This window comes from Nicotiana tomentosiformis, chromosome 3 (genome assembly GCF_000390325.3).
Source record: "Nicotiana tomentosiformis chromosome 3, ASM39032v3, whole genome shotgun sequence".
Classification (NCBI taxonomy): domain Eukaryota; kingdom Viridiplantae; phylum Streptophyta; class Magnoliopsida; order Solanales; family Solanaceae; genus Nicotiana; species Nicotiana tomentosiformis.
In genome coordinates, this window is record NC_090814.1 from 133,182,771 (window position 1) to 133,200,661 (window position 17,891).

The window sequence follows — 17,891 nt, forward strand, 5'->3', positions numbered from 1 at the left end:
GCACATATTTACACTCCAGACAACATTTGCTTCCATGCATTTTTTTTTTTCAAGACAAAAGTCTCTCAAAATTTTATTTAGTCTAAAGAGACAAAGAAGCGATTCATACTTGCAATTGCGTATACAATTAACTCAATTTGAAGACCCAAAGCTTCTCTATCACCTTGTTACAAAAAGCTTTGAATGATTTTATTGTTGTTTGGATTGTATACCAAATGGAGATATTCTCTTTTAATTTGAGGATAATAAAGTCACTTCTGCGGCTCTTCTTTCTTTTCCTCTTTCTTTTCTTCCTTCTTTTCCTCTTTCTTTTCCTCTTTCTTCTCTTCCTTAGCTGGCCCTACTGATATTATATCAACTTTACCCACTGCCTTTTTCAACTTCTTTACCACTGCCACTGCATCCATTTCTCCTATCACTGTTAGTTTCTGTTCCTTTAGATCTGCTGCTATTGAATCTACCCCTGCACTTAACTTTATTACTAGTAAAAAGTACAAATCTGATTAAACTTTTCTTATCACTAAAACTAGATCCAATAGCAATTACCTAAAATATCAGCTGCAGCTTCTATGGCTTTCTGCTTTGTCTTTTCATCAGACATGGTAAGAACCTTCATTACCACTTTCATCTGAGCCATTTGGAGAATGAAGGGTTTCTAGGATAGTTGTTGGACCAAAATCTTCGATGCATTTTTGGGTATTCAGCTAAGCATTATTTTTTTATAAAATATTTACGAAATGAAAAAGGGTCAAAAATACCCTTAACCTATTAAAAATGACTCAAAAAATGTGTCTTTTCACCTATGGGTTCAAATTTGCCATTAATGTTATTTTTAGGCTTAAAAATGCCCCTCTCTTAACGGAAAGATGACATGGCATTGATGGACATTTTAACATTAAGGATAAATTTGAACTCATAGGTGGAAGGAAGATATTTTTGAGCTATTTCTAATACATTAAGGGTATTTCTGACCCTTTTCTGTTTTAATTAAACATGTAGCATTTATTTAGTCTGGAAAAAAGTGATTTTTTTTTAATAAAAACTGAAAAAAAATAAAAATATTTTTTTCCAGTTTTTACAAAAAAAACTGCTTTAAAAAAGCTGAAAAATATTTTCTAAAATAATATTTTTGTAAAAAATAAAAAAAATTATTTCCTCTTCTTCTTTCCTTTCTTGTTGTCCATATGCTTTCTAGTTCATTTTTTTAAAATACATTTTAGGTCTTCTAATGAGTTAGTATATCAAAACTGAAATATTTTCGTTTTTTTTCCAGTTTTTAGTATAACAAATTCACTTTTTTCCAGACTAAATAAATGCTATATGTTTAATTAAAATACCATTTTTTCAGATCTCAGAAAGTCAATCTATTCCTAAATAAATGCTACATGTTTAACTAAATAAATGCTATATTTTTCGAGACTAATAGTTTTTTTTATACTAAAAACTGGAAAAAACGAAAATATTTCAATTTTGATATACTGACTCATTAGAAGAACTAAAATATATATAAAAAAATAAAATCATAAAGTAAATGGACAAACAAGTAAGGAAGAAGAAGAGAAAAATATTTTTTTTCAGCTTTTACAAAAATATTGCTTTAGAAAATAACTTATCAGTTCTGTTTTTCAGTTTTTATAAAAATATTATTTTAGAAAATATTTTTCAGCTTTTTTTAAAGCAGTTTTTTTGTAAAAACTGAAAAACAAATATTTTCGCTTTTTTCAGTTTTTAGTAAAAACAATTCACTTTTTTCTAGACTAAATAAATGTTACATGTTTAATTAAAATGCCCATCAATGCCATGTCATCTTTCCGTTAAGAGAGGGGCATTTTAAAGCCTAAAAATAACATTAAGAGTAAATTTGAACTCATAGGTGGAAGAAGGGCATTTTTGAGCAATTTCTAATACGTTAAGGGCATTTCTGACCCTTTTCCGTTTACGAAAATGTATTGGATAACCAAAGTAATAAAGAATTAATCAAATAAAACTTTTTCCAAATTAAACTACAAAAGTTAATTAAATTTGCTTCAGTGACAACACACATGCAAAAAAAAAATATGGCAGTAATGACAATTTGTTGTCTAATATTAATGATAAATTAATTTCTCATTTTGTGGAAGTAATAAGTTAGTAATCACAATCCTATCACTGTCTAATGCTTAATGACAACTTAATAACTTATTTTTGAAAGTAGTAAATCGGTAATAAAATTAGGTTACAGTCTAATACTTTCTACATTGACTTACATAAAAGAAATCGATGTGAGCATTTTTACTCTTCTTAAATATTTTGCAGCATCTTTTTGGGTATTAATTCTTTTTTTTGGTTAAAAAAAGTTATAATTCATGGGCAAAATAGATTTGAAAAAGTGGCTGTTTCACAACTTTTAAAAGGACCTAACAGCTAACACATTGAAAAAAGGCTTATAAATTAGCATCATTTAGTTGAACATAAGTGAAAGGCATATATATACAAGTGTAAAATTGTGTTAAGTTGATGAGAAGAAGAAATCAATTGAAATCATGAGACGAGAGAGAGAGAATCGAGAGCTCAGCTCATTTTCATTTGTATTGAAATGAACTCAACTAACTACAAACAAAGGAGAGAGTCGGTTATATACAGCTAACCCAACTATCCTAACTAACTTTCTAACTATAGTCAACTAACTACAACTCTAACTACGTGGGTTAAGTTAAAGTAAGAATACAACCTCTAAGGTACCTCAGTGCTAGTATCTAATACTTCAACCCCCCCCCCCCAAAGCTAGGGAAAATGAAAATGTTCTTCATCCCTAGCTTGGATAGCAAATAGTGATGTTGATATATGCTAAGACCCTTGGTTAGGAGATCAGCATACTGCTCAGAAGAAGCCAAGTAAACAGTATGCACAAGACCTTGAAGAATCTTCTCACGAATAAAGTAGCAGTCTATGTCGATGTGTTTGGTACGTTTATGGAAGACAGGGTTAGCAACAATTGGATGAATAATTTTCTATCACAATGCAAAGGCACTGGCAAAGAGAGTGGGGCATTGAGTTCCTTGAACATGCTAGTAAGCCACACAATCTTAGCAACTGTGGAGGCCAAACTTCTGTATTCTGCCTCAGCATAACTACGAGACACAATGGATTGTTTCTTGGATTTCCATCAAATAAGAGAGTTCCCATATTTGATCACATAGCCAGTGGTAGATTTCATGCTAACTGGACAAGAGGCCCAGTCAGCATCACAAAAGGCCTGAAGCTGATTAGAACCGGAAGCAGAAAAGAAAATACCAAGGCCAGGGGCCTGCTTCACATATCTCACCACCTTAGTAGCAGCCTACATATGAGAAACCTTAGGGGCATGTATAAACTAACTAAGGCATTGGACAACATAGAAAATATCTGGTCTGCTGATGGTGGGATAGAGTAGTCGACCAATGAGCCTCTAATAGCCTCCAGGATCAGGTAATAAAGTATCCTGAGATTGGCCAACGTGTTGATCAAACTCTGCAAAGGTAAGCTTGAGATTTAGCTTTAGAGGAGCACCAAGAGGCTTGGATCCAGCTAGCACCAAATCAGAAATCAACTCCAAAGCATATTTTCTCTGATGCATGAGGACGCCATCCTTAGTTCTTGCAAACTCTAGGCCAAGGAAGTACCTAAGTTCTCCTAAATCCTTGATCTTAAAATTGCTTTGCAGTACATTTTTCATGTCTTGAATTAGAGACGGATCATTCCCTGTGATAAGAAGATCATAGACATAAATTAGAACAAGGACTAGCTTGTCTTATATTTTCTTTGTAAGTAAAGAGTAGTCAAGGTGACTTTGAGTGATGCCAAAGTCAAGCAAGTCAGTGGTAAATTTGATATTCCACTGTCTAGAGGCTTGTTTAAGCCCATTTTGAGCAATTTGGAGGCCAGTGGCTTGTCTTATGGATGAGAAAAACCTTAAGGCAATTACATATATACTTCCTCATGAAGATCTTCCCGTAGAAATACATTAAAGACATCCATCTTATAGATACACCAATCATTGACTGCTGCCAAAGACAATACAGTTCTGATAGTGACCATTTTCACCGGTAGTGAAAAGGTCTCTTGGTAATCAATCCCTTCATTCTGATTATACCCCTTGACTACTAGCTTTGCTTTGAACCTCTCTATTTCACCAGTGGCCTTGTATTTGATCTTATATACCCATTTGCAACCTATGACCTTTTTTCCAGTAGGCAATGGTACTACAACCTAGGTGTTGTTATCTTCTAAATCCTGAATTTCAGCCTTCATGGCTTCAATCCACCTAAAGTCTTTAGCTGCTTTATAGTAGGACTTAGGTTCTACTTATGTTGACATCTTTGTTACATAACTTTGATATACGACTGAGAGACCTGCATAACTCAGCACATAGATAGTGGATACAAGCAATTACTAGTTGTTGCCTTCCCATTATCCAGACTCACAAAGTCCTTAAGCTATATGGGAGGTTTGCTTGTTCTTTCTGACTTTCTTAATGTAGCAGGAGCCTGTGTATTAACCACAGCATGAGCCTTAATCATCGCTGATGCAATGGCTCTACAGCAAAGGCCCCCTCACGCGCCCAGCAGAAGCTAGGGTTCCGACGAGCGCCTGACTTCACGTACCACAACATTTGTCACAACCCAAATTTCCTTTCCGTATGACGTCGTGACGGCACCTAGTCTCTACAACTCGGTAAGCCTAACATTTTGCGGAATAATGAAATAAAAATATAAATTTAACAAACTATTCAAAAATACACAACAATCCCAAAACCCGAAACATCGTGAATCACAAACTACAGGAGGAAAAATCTAGTATCTCTATACATCAGAGTCTATCAAAAGAAAATACAGAAGATAATGGACATGGGGAAGAGTAGAAGGGGACTCCGAGGTCTGCGGACGCGACAGATATAGCTTGAAGTCTCCAACGTTGTCCCGGCTCACTGATAGTGTGGCTGATAAGGAGCACCTGGATCTGCACACGAAAAATATGTGCAGAACAGTAGAATGAGTACACCACAATCGGTACCCAGTAAGTGCCAAGCCTAACCTCGGTAGAGTAGTGACGAGGTCAGGTCCGAGCCCTACTGGAATATGATAATAAAGCGGCAAGAATGAAATATCGCAGTAAAATAAAGACTGAAATTTAACAAAGAATTCATAGAAGGTAACATCTCAATACACAGAAATACAACAAGGGATCTCCCGAGATACCGTCTCGTAGTCCCAAACGTAAATGTACAGGGGGATCTCCCGGAATACCGTTCCGTAGTCCCAAAGTAAATATGTAAGACAGGGGGATCTCCCGAAATACTGTTCCGTAGTCCCAAAGTAAATATGCAAGACAGGGGGATCTACCGAAATACCGTTCCGTAGTCCCAAAGTAAATATGGAAGACAGGGGGATCTCCCGGAATAACGTTCCGTATTCCCAAAGTAAATATGCAGTACAAAGGAATCTCCCAAAATACCGTTCCGTAGTCCCAAAGTAAATATGCAGTACAGGGGGATCTCACGGAATACCGTTCCGTAGTCCCAAAGTAGATATGCAGCGCAAACAATAGAAATACAACTACATCACGAAATCTTACGATTTAGACTAAGTACCAGTCAAGGAAGAAGCAGGAAATTCACTAAGCATGCTGCACAGAGTTCACATAAGCAATTAAGACACGTAGACATGTTGTATTAGACTAAACATGATAGCTACACATATTGGAATAACTCAATTAAGAATGAAAATAGATTAATACTCATTTAAAGTGGTATAACTCAAAATAAAAGGAAAATATGTTATTTCTCTGTAAGAAAAATCGTGTTTTACCACAACAATCCCGTATACGTACTCGTCACCTCACGTACACGACGTTCACATATCACAATAGTTCCAAATCATAAGGTGGATTTCCCCCCACACAGTTAGACAAGCCACTCACCTCGAGCCAAGCTCAATCAATTGGTCACAATGCCTTTCCCCACGAATATCCGGCCCCGAATGGCCCAAATCTTGCCAAAAACACTTACATATCATAAATACAACTATAATAGACTAATCTAATTAATGAAATCAAGATTTTAACAAAAATTTCGAAATTGGCCCTAAAAAGTCGACCTGGGCCCACGTCTCGGAATCGGATAAAAATCACAAAATACGAACACCCATTCACTCATGAGTTCACTCGTACCAAATTATCCAAATCCGATGTCTAAATCCCAATCAAAAATCAAAAATTCGGTTAGGGAACTTTTCTCCCATTTTCCCAACTTTTCAATCCAAATCCGAAATTAAATATAGAAAACAACTATAGATTAATGAAATACAACCAAAATCGAGTAAGGAATCATTACCCCAAAGCTCTCTCTACAAATCCCTCACAGAATCACTAATTTTCGAGCTCCCAAGTCCAAAAATGGAGAAATGAATCAAACCCTCGAAACTCTCTCGTTTCTGCCCTGCGAACCCACTCCTCCGACCTCATCATCGCACTTGCGGCACCGCACCTGAGGGAAAAGCAGTGCAGGTGCGAAAGTCACTTATGAAGGTTGGGTCCGCATCTGTGGCAATGGGGTCGCACCTGCATGAGCGCGCCTGCGGATACCTGTCCGCTTCTGCGGTCCTTCGCCGCATCTGCGATTCCTCTCTTGCATCTACGGGCATTACAGATGCGGAACTAACCTGGCACCTGCGATCCCAGCCTGAGCTGCCCAAATCTACTTCTGCACTTGCTTCTTCGCATTTGTGAGCCCGCACCTGCGGTATCCCCACCGCAAGTGCGAAAACACCAGATGTCTGAAACTTCAGCAATGGCCTAAGTCCAAATTTCAACCCGTTAAGCATCCGAAACACACTCGAGGACCCTGGGACCTCAACCAAATATACCAACAAGTCCTAAAACACCATACGAACTTAGTCGAGCCCTCAAACCACATCAAACAATGCTAAAATCACGAATCACCCTCCAATTCAAACTTAAAGAACTTGAAACTTTCAAACTTCTACATCCGGCGCCGAAACCTATCAAACCACGTTCGAATGACCTCAAATTTTGCACACAAGTCATATTCAACCTTACGGACCTACTCCAACTTCCGGAATTGGAATCCGACCCCGATATCAAAAAGTCCACTATCGGTCAAAATCTCCAAAAATTTAACTTTCGCCATTTCAAGCCTAAATAAGCTACGGACCTCAAAAAATAATCCGAACATGCCCCTAAGTCCAAAATCACCTAACGGAGCTAACAAAACTGACATAATTCCATTCCAGAGTCGTCTTCACATAGTTCCGACTACGGTCCAAATCCTAAGGCTTAAACCTCCATTTAGGGACTAAGTGTCCCAAAATACTCTAAAAACCAAAACGAAACCTCCCGGTAAGTCACAATAGCAGAATAGATATGGGAGAAGTAGTAAATAGGGGATCGGGGCTATTACTCTCAAAACGACCGGTCGGGTCGTTACATCTTCCACCTCTTAAAACAATCATTCGTATTCAAATAAGCATAGAGACATACCTGAAGTGGTGAAAAGATGAGGATAACGGTTGCACATATCTTGCTCGGTCTCCCAAGTCGCCTCCTCGACCGGCTATCCCCTCCATTGAACCTTTACAGAAGCAATATTCTTTGATCTTAGCTTTTTGACCTGCCTGTCCAAAATAGCCACCGGCTCCTCAACATAAGATAGATCCTTATCCAATTAGACTGAGCTGAAATCCAACACATGGGACGGATCGCCGTGATACTTCCAGAGCATCGAAACATGAAATACCAGATGAACTCCTGCTAGGCTGGAAGGTAAGGCAAGCTCATAAGCAGCCTCCCCAACACGCCGCAACACCTCAAAAGGACCAATGAACCTTGGGCTCAGCTTGCCCTTCTTTTTGAATCTCATAACGCCCTTCATAGGCGAAACCCGGAGCAAGACCCGCTCTCCAATCATGAATGCAACATCGCAAACCTTTCGGTCTGCGTAACTCTTCTGTTTGGACTGGGCTGTGCGAAGTCTATCTTGAATCACCTTAACCTTTTCCAAGGCATCTTGAACCAAGTCCGTACCCAATAATCTGGCCTCGCCTGGCTCGAACCAACCCACTGGGGACCGACACCGCCTACCATACAGAGCCTCATATGGTGCCATCTGAATGTTGGACTGATAACTGTTGTTGTAAGCAAACTCTGCAAGTGGCAAGAACTGCTCCCAAGCACCCCCAAAATCTATCACACAAGCGCGGAGCATATCCTCCAGTATCTGAATAGTGCGCTCGGATTGTCCGTCCGTCTGAGGGTGAAATGATGTGCTCAACTCAACCCGAGTTCCCAACTCATGCTGTACAGCTCTCCAGAATCGTGATATAAACTGCGTACCCTGGTCAGAGATAACAGATACCTGTATGCCATGAAGCCTGACGATCTCACAGATGTAGATTTGAGCTAGCTGCTCGGAAGAATAGGTGGTCATCACAGGAATAAAATAAGTTGACTTGGTCAGCCTATCCACAATCACCCAAACTACATCAAACCTCCGCTGAGTCCGTGGGAGTCCAACAACGAAATCCATAGTGATCTGCTCCCATTTCCACTCCGAAATCTCTAACTTCTGAAGCAATCCACCTGGTCGTTGATGCTTATATTTTATCTGCTGGCAATTCAGACATCGAGCCACATACTCTACTATGTTCTTTTTCATTCTCCTCCACCAGTAATGTTGTTTCAAGTCCTGATACATCTTTGCGGCACCCGAATGAATAGAGTACCGCAAACTGTGAGCCTCCTGAAGAATCAACTCACGCAAACCATCTACATTGGGCACACATAGCCTGCCCTTCATCCTCAATGCACCATCATCTCCAATAGTGACCTCCTTAGCATCACCGTGTTGGACCATGTCCATAAGGACAAGCAGATGGGAGTCATCATTCTGACACTCCCTGATACGATCATAAAGAGAAGACCGAGAGACCACACAAGCCAATACTCGACTCAGCTCAGAAATATCTAATCTCACAAACTGGCTGGCTAAGGCTTGAACATCCAATGCCATGGGCCTCTCTGCTGCTGGTAGATATGCTAAGCTCCCCAAACTCTCTGCCCGGCGACTTAAAGCATCGGCCATCACATTGGCCTTCCCAGTGAGGTACAAAATAGTGATATCATAATCCTTAAGTAGCTCCAACCACCTCATCTAACGCAAATTAAGATCCTTCTGCTTGAACAGATGCTGCAAACTCCTGTGATCGGTGTAAATCTCATAAGGAACACCGTATAAATAATGCCGCCAAATCTTCAAGGCATGAACAATAGCTTCAAACTCAAGGTCGTGGACAAGATAGTTCTATTCATGCACCTTCAGCTGTCAGGACGCGTAGGCAATCACCCTACCATCCTGCATCAATACCGCACCGAGATCAATCCGCGATGCATCACAATATACAGTATAAGACCCCGAACCTATAGGCAATACCAATACCGGGGACGTAGTCAAAGCTGTCTTGAGCTTCTGAAAGCTCTCCTCACATTCCTCTGTCCACCTGAACGGAGCACCCTTCTGGGTCAGCCTGGTCATAGGTGCTGCAATAGATGAGAATCCTTCTACAAAGCGATGGTAATACCCCGCCAAACCAAGAAAACTCCGGATCTCTGTAGCTGAGGACGGTCTGGGCCAACTCTGCACTGCTTCAATCTTCTTCGGATCCACCTGGATCCCCTCACTCGATACTATATGACCCAAGAATGCCACTGAGTCTAGCCAAAACTCACACTTTGAAAATTTTGCCTATAACTTCTTTTCTCTCAAGGTCTGAAGTGCAGTCCTCGGGTCCTGCTCATGATCTTCCCGAGTCCGAGAGTACACCAGAATGTCATCAATAAACACAATGACTAATGAGTCAAGATAAGGCCGGAACACACTGTGCATCAAGTGCATAAAAGCTGCTGGGGCATTGGTCAGCCCAAAAGACATAGCAAGAAACTCATAGTGACTATATCTGATACAGAAAGCAGTCTTCGAGATATCTGGCTCCCGAATCTTCAACTAATGATATCCTGAATGTAAGTCAATCTTGGAAAACACTCTAGCACCCTGTAATTGATCAAATAAGTCATCAATACGAGGCAATGGATACATGTTCTTCACTGTGACTTTGTTCAACTGGCGGTAATCAATACACATCTGCATAGAACCGCCATTCTTCTTCACAAACAAGGCAGGAGCACCCCAAGGTGACACACCTGGCCGAATGAAGCCCTTATCAAGCAATTCCTGTAACTGCTCCTTCAACTCAAGAGGAGCCATACGATATGGAGGAATAAAGATGGGCTGAGTGCCTGGCAACAAATCAATGCCAAAATCAATATCTTTGTCGGGCGGCATGCCCGGAAGATCAGTTGGAAACACATCTGGAAAGTCCCTCACTACTGGAACTGACTCAACAGTAGGGGTATCAATACTAAAATCTCTCACATAAGCTAGATACGCGTCACACCCCTTCTCAACCATTCATTGAGCTTTAAGAAATGAAATAACTCTGCTGGGAGTATACTCTAAGGTACCTTTCCACACTAACCGGGATAAATCTGGCATAGCCAGCGTCACGGTTTTAGAGTGACAATCAAGAATAGCATAATGGGGAGACAACCAGTCCATGCCCAAAATAATATCAAAGTCCACCATGCTGAGCAATAATAAATCGGCCCTGATACCAACTTGTCATGACCCAATTTCCCCTCTGTGTGACGTCGTGACGGCACCTAGTCTCTACAACTAGGTAAGTCTAACATTTTGTGGAATAATGAAATAAAAATATAAATTTAACCAACTATTAAAAAATACACAACAATCCCAAAACCCGGAACATCGTGAATCACAAACTACAGGAGGAAAAATCTAGTGTATCTATACATCAGAGTCTATCAAAAGAAAATACATAAGTTAATAGGCATGGGGAAGAGTAGAAGGGGACTCTGAGGTCTGCGGACGCGGAAGATATACCTTGAAGTCTCCAAAGCTGTCTCGACTAACTGATAGTGCGGCTGATAAGGAGCACCTGGATCTGCACACGAAAAAAGGTGCAGAAGAGTAGAATGAGTACACCACAATCGGTACCCAGTAAGTGTCAAGCCTAACCTCGGTAGAGTAGTGACGAGGTCAGGTCCGGGCCCTACTGGAATATGATAATAAATCAAGGCAAGAATTAAATATCGCAGTAAAATAAAGACTGAAATTTAACAAGAAAGAATTCATAGAAGGTAACAACTCAATACACAGAAATATAACAGGGGATCTCCCGAGATACCGTCTCGTAGTCCCAAACGTTAATGTGCAGGGAGGATCTCCCGAATACCATTCGGTAGTCCCAAAGTAAATATGCAATACAAGGGGGATCTACCGAAATACCGTTCTGTAGTCCCAAAGTAAATATGCAAGACAGGGGGATCTCCCGGAATACCATTCCGTAGTCCCAAAGTAAATATGCAGTACAAGGGGATCTCCCGGAATACCGTTCCGTAGTCCCAAAGTAAATATGCAGCGCAAACAATAGAAATACAACTACATCACAAAATCTTACGATTTAGACTAAGTACCAGTCAAGGAAGAAGCAGGAAATTCACTAAGCATGCTGCACAGAATTCACAAAAGCAATTAAGACACGTAGACATGTTGTATTAGACTAAACATGATAGCTACACATATTGGAATAACTCAATTAAGAATGAAAATAAATTAATACTCATTTAAAGTGGTATAACTCAAAATAAAAGGAAAACATATTGTTTCTCAGTAAGAAAAATCGGGTTTACCACAACTAGCCCGTGTACGTACTCGTCACCTCACGTACATGGCGCTCACATATCACAATAGTTCCAAATCTTAAGGTGGATTTTCCCCACACAAAGTTAGACAAGCCACTTACCTCGAGCCAAACTCAATCAATCGGTCACAATGCCTTTCCCACGAATATTCGGCTCCGAATGGCCCAAATCTAGCCAAAAACAATTACATATCATAAATACAACTATAATAGACTAATCTAATTAATGAAATCAAGATTTTATCAAAAATTCCAAAATTCGCCCTAAAAAGTCGACTCGGGCACACGTCTCGAAATCGGGTAAAAGTCACAAAATACGAACATCCATTCACTCATGAGTTCACTCGTACCAAAATTATCCTAATCCAATGTCTAAATCCCAATCAAAACTCAGAAATTCGGTTAGGGAACGTTTCCCCCCATTTTTCCAACTTTTCAATCCAAATCCGAAATTAAATGGAGAAAACAATTATAGATTAATGAAATACAACCAAAAACGAGTAAGGAATCGTTACCCCAATGCTCTCTCGGCAAATCCCTCAAAGAATCACCAATTTCCGAGCTCCCAACTCCAAAAATGGATAAATGAATCAAACCCTCGAAACTCTCTCTTTTCTGCCCAGCGAATCCGCTCCTGCGACCTCATCATCCCCCTGCGGCACCGCACCTGTGGGAAAAGCATCACAAGTGCGAAAGTCACTTATGAAGGCTGGGTTCGCATCTGCAGCAATGGGGCCGCACCTGCGTGAATGCGCCTGCGGATACCTGTCCGCTTCTGCGGTCCTTCGCTGCATCTGCGATTCCTCTCTCGCATATGCGGGCATCACAGATGCGGAACTAACCTCGCACCTGCGATCCCAGTCGGAGCTGCCCAAATCCGCTTTTGCGCTTGCTTCTTCGCATTTCCGAACCTGCACCTGCGGTATCCCCACCGCAGGTGCGAAAACACCAGATGTCTGAAACTTCATCAATGGCCTAATTCCAAATTTCAACCCTTTAAGCATCTGAAATACACCCGAGGCCCCCGGAACCTCAACCAAATATACCAACAAGTCCTAAAACACCATACGAACTTAGTCGAGCCCTCAAACCACATCAAACAATGCTAAAATCATGAATCATCCTCCAATTCAAACTTAAAGAACTTGAAACTTTCAAACTTCTACAACCGGTGTCGAACCCATCAAACCGAGTCCGAATGACCTCAAATTTTGCACACAAGTCATATTCAACCTTACGGACCTACTCCAACTTTCGGAATCGGAATCCGACTCCGATATCAAAAAGTCTACTATCGATCAAAATCTCCAAAAAATTGACTTTTGCCATTTCAAGCCTAAATAAGCTACGGACCTCCAAAACACAATCCGGACATGCCCCTAAGTCCAAAATCACCTAACAGAGCTAACAGAACCGATAAAATTCTAATTTGGAGTCGTCTTCACATAGTTCCGACTACGGTCCAAATCCTAAGGCTTAAACCTCCATTTAAGGACTAAGTGTACCAAAACACTCCAAAAACCAAAATGAAATCTCCCGACAAGTCACAATAGCAGAAATAGATATGGGAGAAGCAGCAAATAGGGAATCGGGGCTATTACTCTCTAAACGACCGGTCGGATTATTACAAAATTTTATTTTGTTTTTTATTTTTTGTTCTTTTTTATGCCATAACATTTATGTTTTCTTCAATGTGGTGAACTCTGGTCAGAGACTCTTCAAATGCGCTTGGAGCTACTTTCTAATGATCTAGGGAAATCACCCCTTCCTGCATAACTTGTAATACACTTCTATACAACTAGCTAAACCATGAACGTGTTCAGTGAACTCAGTAGAACTGGATTCAAGATCTGATTCACATAATCGCTTGTAATCATTTTTCCAACGTGATAAAATATACTTTGAAGGGATCTCTTCCACACCATTGAGGTTCAGTACACACAATGCATGCCTGCACATATATCCATAGAAGTTGAAGCAGCTGCAAATACAACGAGCTTCGGCTGCTGCTCTGTTGTACAGAACTTCATAATCCCGTATCTCTCTCCTATTTCCCTCTTCCAAAACATGCTCCTTCACCAAAAATGTTACCATCTGCCCGTCAACATGTAACTGTGTTGTGCTGAAACAAGAATACATATCATCCACCTCTAACTGAAATCTTTTGAAGATCTCTCTAGTGTACACTTTGGAAAGCTGCAACTCAAAGGAACATCTTGTTTTTAGTTCAGGGTTCGAGTTTCTCGACTCTGTATCTGCAACCGCTTCTTCCTTGTTCTTTTTCTGCAAAGCTCATTCATTTTTATCAAGAAACTCTTTTAGAGGACTTTGCTTGTGCAAATATTTATCGAAAAAAATAGTCAATGTCTCGTTACACCTTGCAGTGGCCATTCCAGCAAAAAAAGTATCTTTCAAATCAACTAGAGCCCATTTAGCTCGGTCATCATAGAGTGAAAGAAGCCACTCATGATCACCAACTCCAAATCTTTGGATAATAAATCTCCATGCTGCTTCGAAATCAAATGGCTTCAGAGCCTCATATATTGTTTTAATTAATGCCTTTCTAATAGCATCATAGTTACACAACCCTCCCAACTTTTCTGGAACTTCCCTCATGATGTGTGATAGAGCAAACGATGAAAAGACTTCGGAATCACCTCACTTATAGCACTCTCCAAAATCTTGCATCTTTCTGTAATAATTGTTTGAGGGAAACATCCAAGTGAGCAAGTGAGCGAAGCTTTGAACACACACCGGAATATAAGAGGCTTTTGCCTCGCCCGCAAGTAGGCCACAACCCAGCAACAACGATTGACCATGGTGATTTGTGCCCACAAATGCCACAAGAGGAATCTCATATTTGTTGGACAAATATGAATTATCAAAATAGATCACATCAATGGAGTAAGCATATGCCCTTTACCTGACATCACTCCAGAACACAGTCGTCAACTGCCCTTCATCATTCAGACCCATCAAGTAAAAGAAGTTTGGGTTTGTCAATTGCATTCGACAGAAATAATTATACATGGCTTGCGTGTCTCCCTTTCTTAAGTTCAGCTTATCGTGACAATCAGATGAAGTTTTGCACCTCCTTGCGCTAAAAATTGGCATTCCAATTCGCACCTGCATCAATCACAAGTGCCCGATATAACTTGATTGTTCGGACTTCAGCATCATAGTTCGAATCCAACTTTTCTTATTTCCAGCACCCGTCTTCTTAATAAACTTGTATGCTTTTGCACCTAACAAATGATTATGTTCAAGGGTAACTTCAAGTACTCTCCATCCTTTGGAGTCCACTATTCTCATCCTTATCATTCCAGGACAACCAGTTCTAGTTTCCTTACACAACCGGTTTACATCTTTAATCCTCTTAAAGCCCTGGCTACTGCAGCATAGCACTGCACCATACTTCTCCCCGCTATTTCTTTTGAACCAAGAATTCTTTACTCTAACACAAAAACCAATCTCCCTGGCATAACAATTATAATAGTTGTAAGCATCATCTAACCATCTGACTCTATTTGCCCACCATATTGAGCAAATAATTCATCCGACTCAATTTGCTCACTATTCTGGTCATCTAACCTATCTGACTCTATTTCTTGCAATCTCCCGCTGCCTTGCCCAGTAACATCTTGCTCACCATCAAGAGAAGCTTCTTCCTTCTGAAATTGAGATGTATCAAATAGATAAAATATATTAGCAAATTAAACTTCTACTCACATAAAAAAATCACGTAAAGGCCAATCAGATTATCTGCTTGTAATAATAAACAACTTGGGTATATCACAAGCAATCTCAATCTTTTTGTCAAGTAACACTACATGGAATTTGATTATGTACCTTAGGCTTAAATTTTAAGATGACAAAGGGCGTCATCTCAGTCGTTGTCTCTTAATAAAAGCAACTGACAGCTGACCATTATCACTTAACGTAGGCATAAATTTTTTACTACTTTGTTAAACCCACCAAAAGCAGGTCAATGCTTCGGGCCACACACTACAAATAACCTATGGATTATCTTCAACATTTTAAAGACTGTATAAACACTAAGAAGAACCTTCAGTGAGCTCTATAATTACATACTGTTATAAATATTAGCTAACAAATTTTCTAGTAAACGACTAACTTGAAGAGCTCATGGATAGGATAGAAAACAAAATTTCAGAATAATGTGGTGCACTCTAATTATTAGTTGTTACATAGATTAATTATCAAGTTCCCAGTTTACTAGCTTAAATACAAAAGGCTCATACTCTGAATTTACGGGGTCTTTTAATTAAATGTTTGTGTTCGAAATTTTTTAGAGATTGAAACCAGTGTCTTTGATTATTAGAAGAGTAGATAAATTTAATTTGTTACTTTTATTTGAAGAACTAAACACTCGAAACAAGATGATAATAGTTTTTTTCTTTTCGTTTTTGACGAAATTGAATCGTAATTAATGTAGCACCACAATCTTGGAGCCACCATCACATATAAAAATTAATGTTTATTTTAAAGAAATATAACAAGTCAAAAGTAAACTTACAACTCAATTCACCGGAGAGGATGGAGAGGAGCGGCCTCGCAGCTGAGTGAAAGTGCCGTCAGATCATGAAATGAAACTACTTTGGCGTCATTTCAGTTACGGGACAAAAAGATGATTTGGGCTCCCCAAATGGGCCCAAAATTTTGAAACTACAAAAGGAAATGTTTGGAGTTTGGAGATTTCCATGAGTTCACTAAACCTTTATCGAATCTCCAAAAATCAGCTTATTTTGAGAAGTACTTTTTTTCAAAAGTACTTTTGGTGAAAAATAATTTGTGTTTGGCTAATTAACTTGAAAAGTACTTCTGAGCAGCAATTAGTGTTTGGCCAAGTTTTTAAAAAATGCTTCTAAGTGTATTTTTCTCGAAAGTACTTTTGGAGAGAAGCTAATATTTTCTGCTTCCCCAAAACTGCTTCTGCTTCTCCTCAAGAGCACTTTTGTTTTCTTCCAAAAGCTTGGCCAAATGCTTCAACTTTGAAAAAAAAAACATTTTTTTTTGAAAGAAAAGTGCTTCTAAGATTGGAGAAGCTTGGCCAAACAGGCAAGTCTCATGACAAATCGGTATAAAATTAATCAAAATTGTTCCCAGATTGAAATATTTTAGTTTTATTTTAAACTTGAACATCTACAGAAGCATTGGCTTATCTATGTTCACACTTGTGGTTGCTTAAGCACCCATTACCTTTGATCATATTTAGTACCTTACATATGCAATTATACAAATATTTAGATAAATATTGAGTGAGCATCCACAACTAAATATTTTTTTTCTCTTCTTTTGAAATTTTAATCGGCGAGCACCCATGACTTTAAAATCCTGGATTCGCCACGGAGAGAAGGGTGATAAAAGGCGAAAGCATCAAGCACTTTTTCAAAACCCGATTAACGTATAATCGATGTATATGTTTAGCATACTAAAACAGTAGCTTAGCATCCACTTTGCGATGAGGCAATATATAACCAGTGTATACTTTTTCAAGAAATGTAGGTATAGAACCAAAACAGATATATGAATGAATTGAATAATATATATATATATATATATATATATATATATATATATATATATATATATATATATATATATATATATATAATGAATAAAGGAGGATATTAAAAGATGATGCTATAAATCCCATTAACGTTTTCCTAGTCAAATATGTTGCGACATATGGACATCTTCGATTAGCTTTAGCTCGACAAAAGCGGAGTTTCCTTACAGATAATGGATTTTTTCTTTGTTATGCAGACTGTATCGGATCCAAATTCAATGCGAAGGGCATAATGAAATGCCCAAATTTTCAAGAGATAGAAGACGGAAATTGAGTACTTTTATGAGGTCCGGAAGGTAAAGGACGATAATTTGTTGTTCATGTCCTTCAGCTTCACGACGTCCAAAAATTTGCTAATTTCCATTTCAATCATCCTGCAAATTGGGCATACATTTTGCCCTTAGCATTGAATCTGATCCGATGCAATTTGAATAACAAAAAAAGAATCCATTTACTGTGAGCTTTTTACGTGGTTCGAACAAATATACCTT

General features: G+C 39.1%; 3 protein-coding genes across 3 annotated transcripts; all 3 read right to left on the minus strand.

Moving 5' to 3' along the window:
* Positions 1–71: 71 nt before the first annotated feature.
* On the minus strand, positions 72–702 carry LOC104107941 (heavy metal-associated isoprenylated plant protein 39-like). Its single transcript, XM_033659120.2, has 2 exons — positions 547–702; positions 72–463 (listed from the first exon to the last, which is right to left on the minus strand). The coding sequence occupies exons 1-2, from the start codon at positions 635–637 to the stop codon at positions 252–254; spliced, it is 303 nt and encodes a 100-aa protein (XP_033515011.1). The 5' UTR covers positions 638–702; the 3' UTR covers positions 72–251.
* Positions 703–3,145: 2,443 nt separating this feature from the next.
* LOC108947160 (uncharacterized mitochondrial protein AtMg00810-like) lies at positions 3,146–4,056 on the minus strand. The gene is made up of 3 exons (XM_070199203.1): positions 4,008–4,056; positions 3,476–3,720; positions 3,146–3,319 (listed from the first exon to the last, which is right to left on the minus strand). The coding sequence occupies exons 1-3, from the start codon at positions 4,054–4,056 to the stop codon at positions 3,146–3,148; spliced, it is 468 nt and encodes a 155-aa protein (XP_070055304.1).
* Positions 4,057–13,473: 9,417 nt separating this feature from the next.
* Positions 13,474–15,695, minus strand: LOC104107944 (protein FAR1-RELATED SEQUENCE 6). Its single transcript, XM_009616875.3, is given in 8 exon segments — positions 13,474–13,622; positions 13,625–14,452; positions 14,455–14,566; positions 14,568–14,891; positions 14,893–15,009; positions 15,012–15,333; positions 15,402–15,481; positions 15,660–15,695. Coding segments are annotated over 8 exon segments (1,968 nt in total).
* Between the last annotated feature and the right edge of the window lie 2,196 nt (positions 15,696–17,891).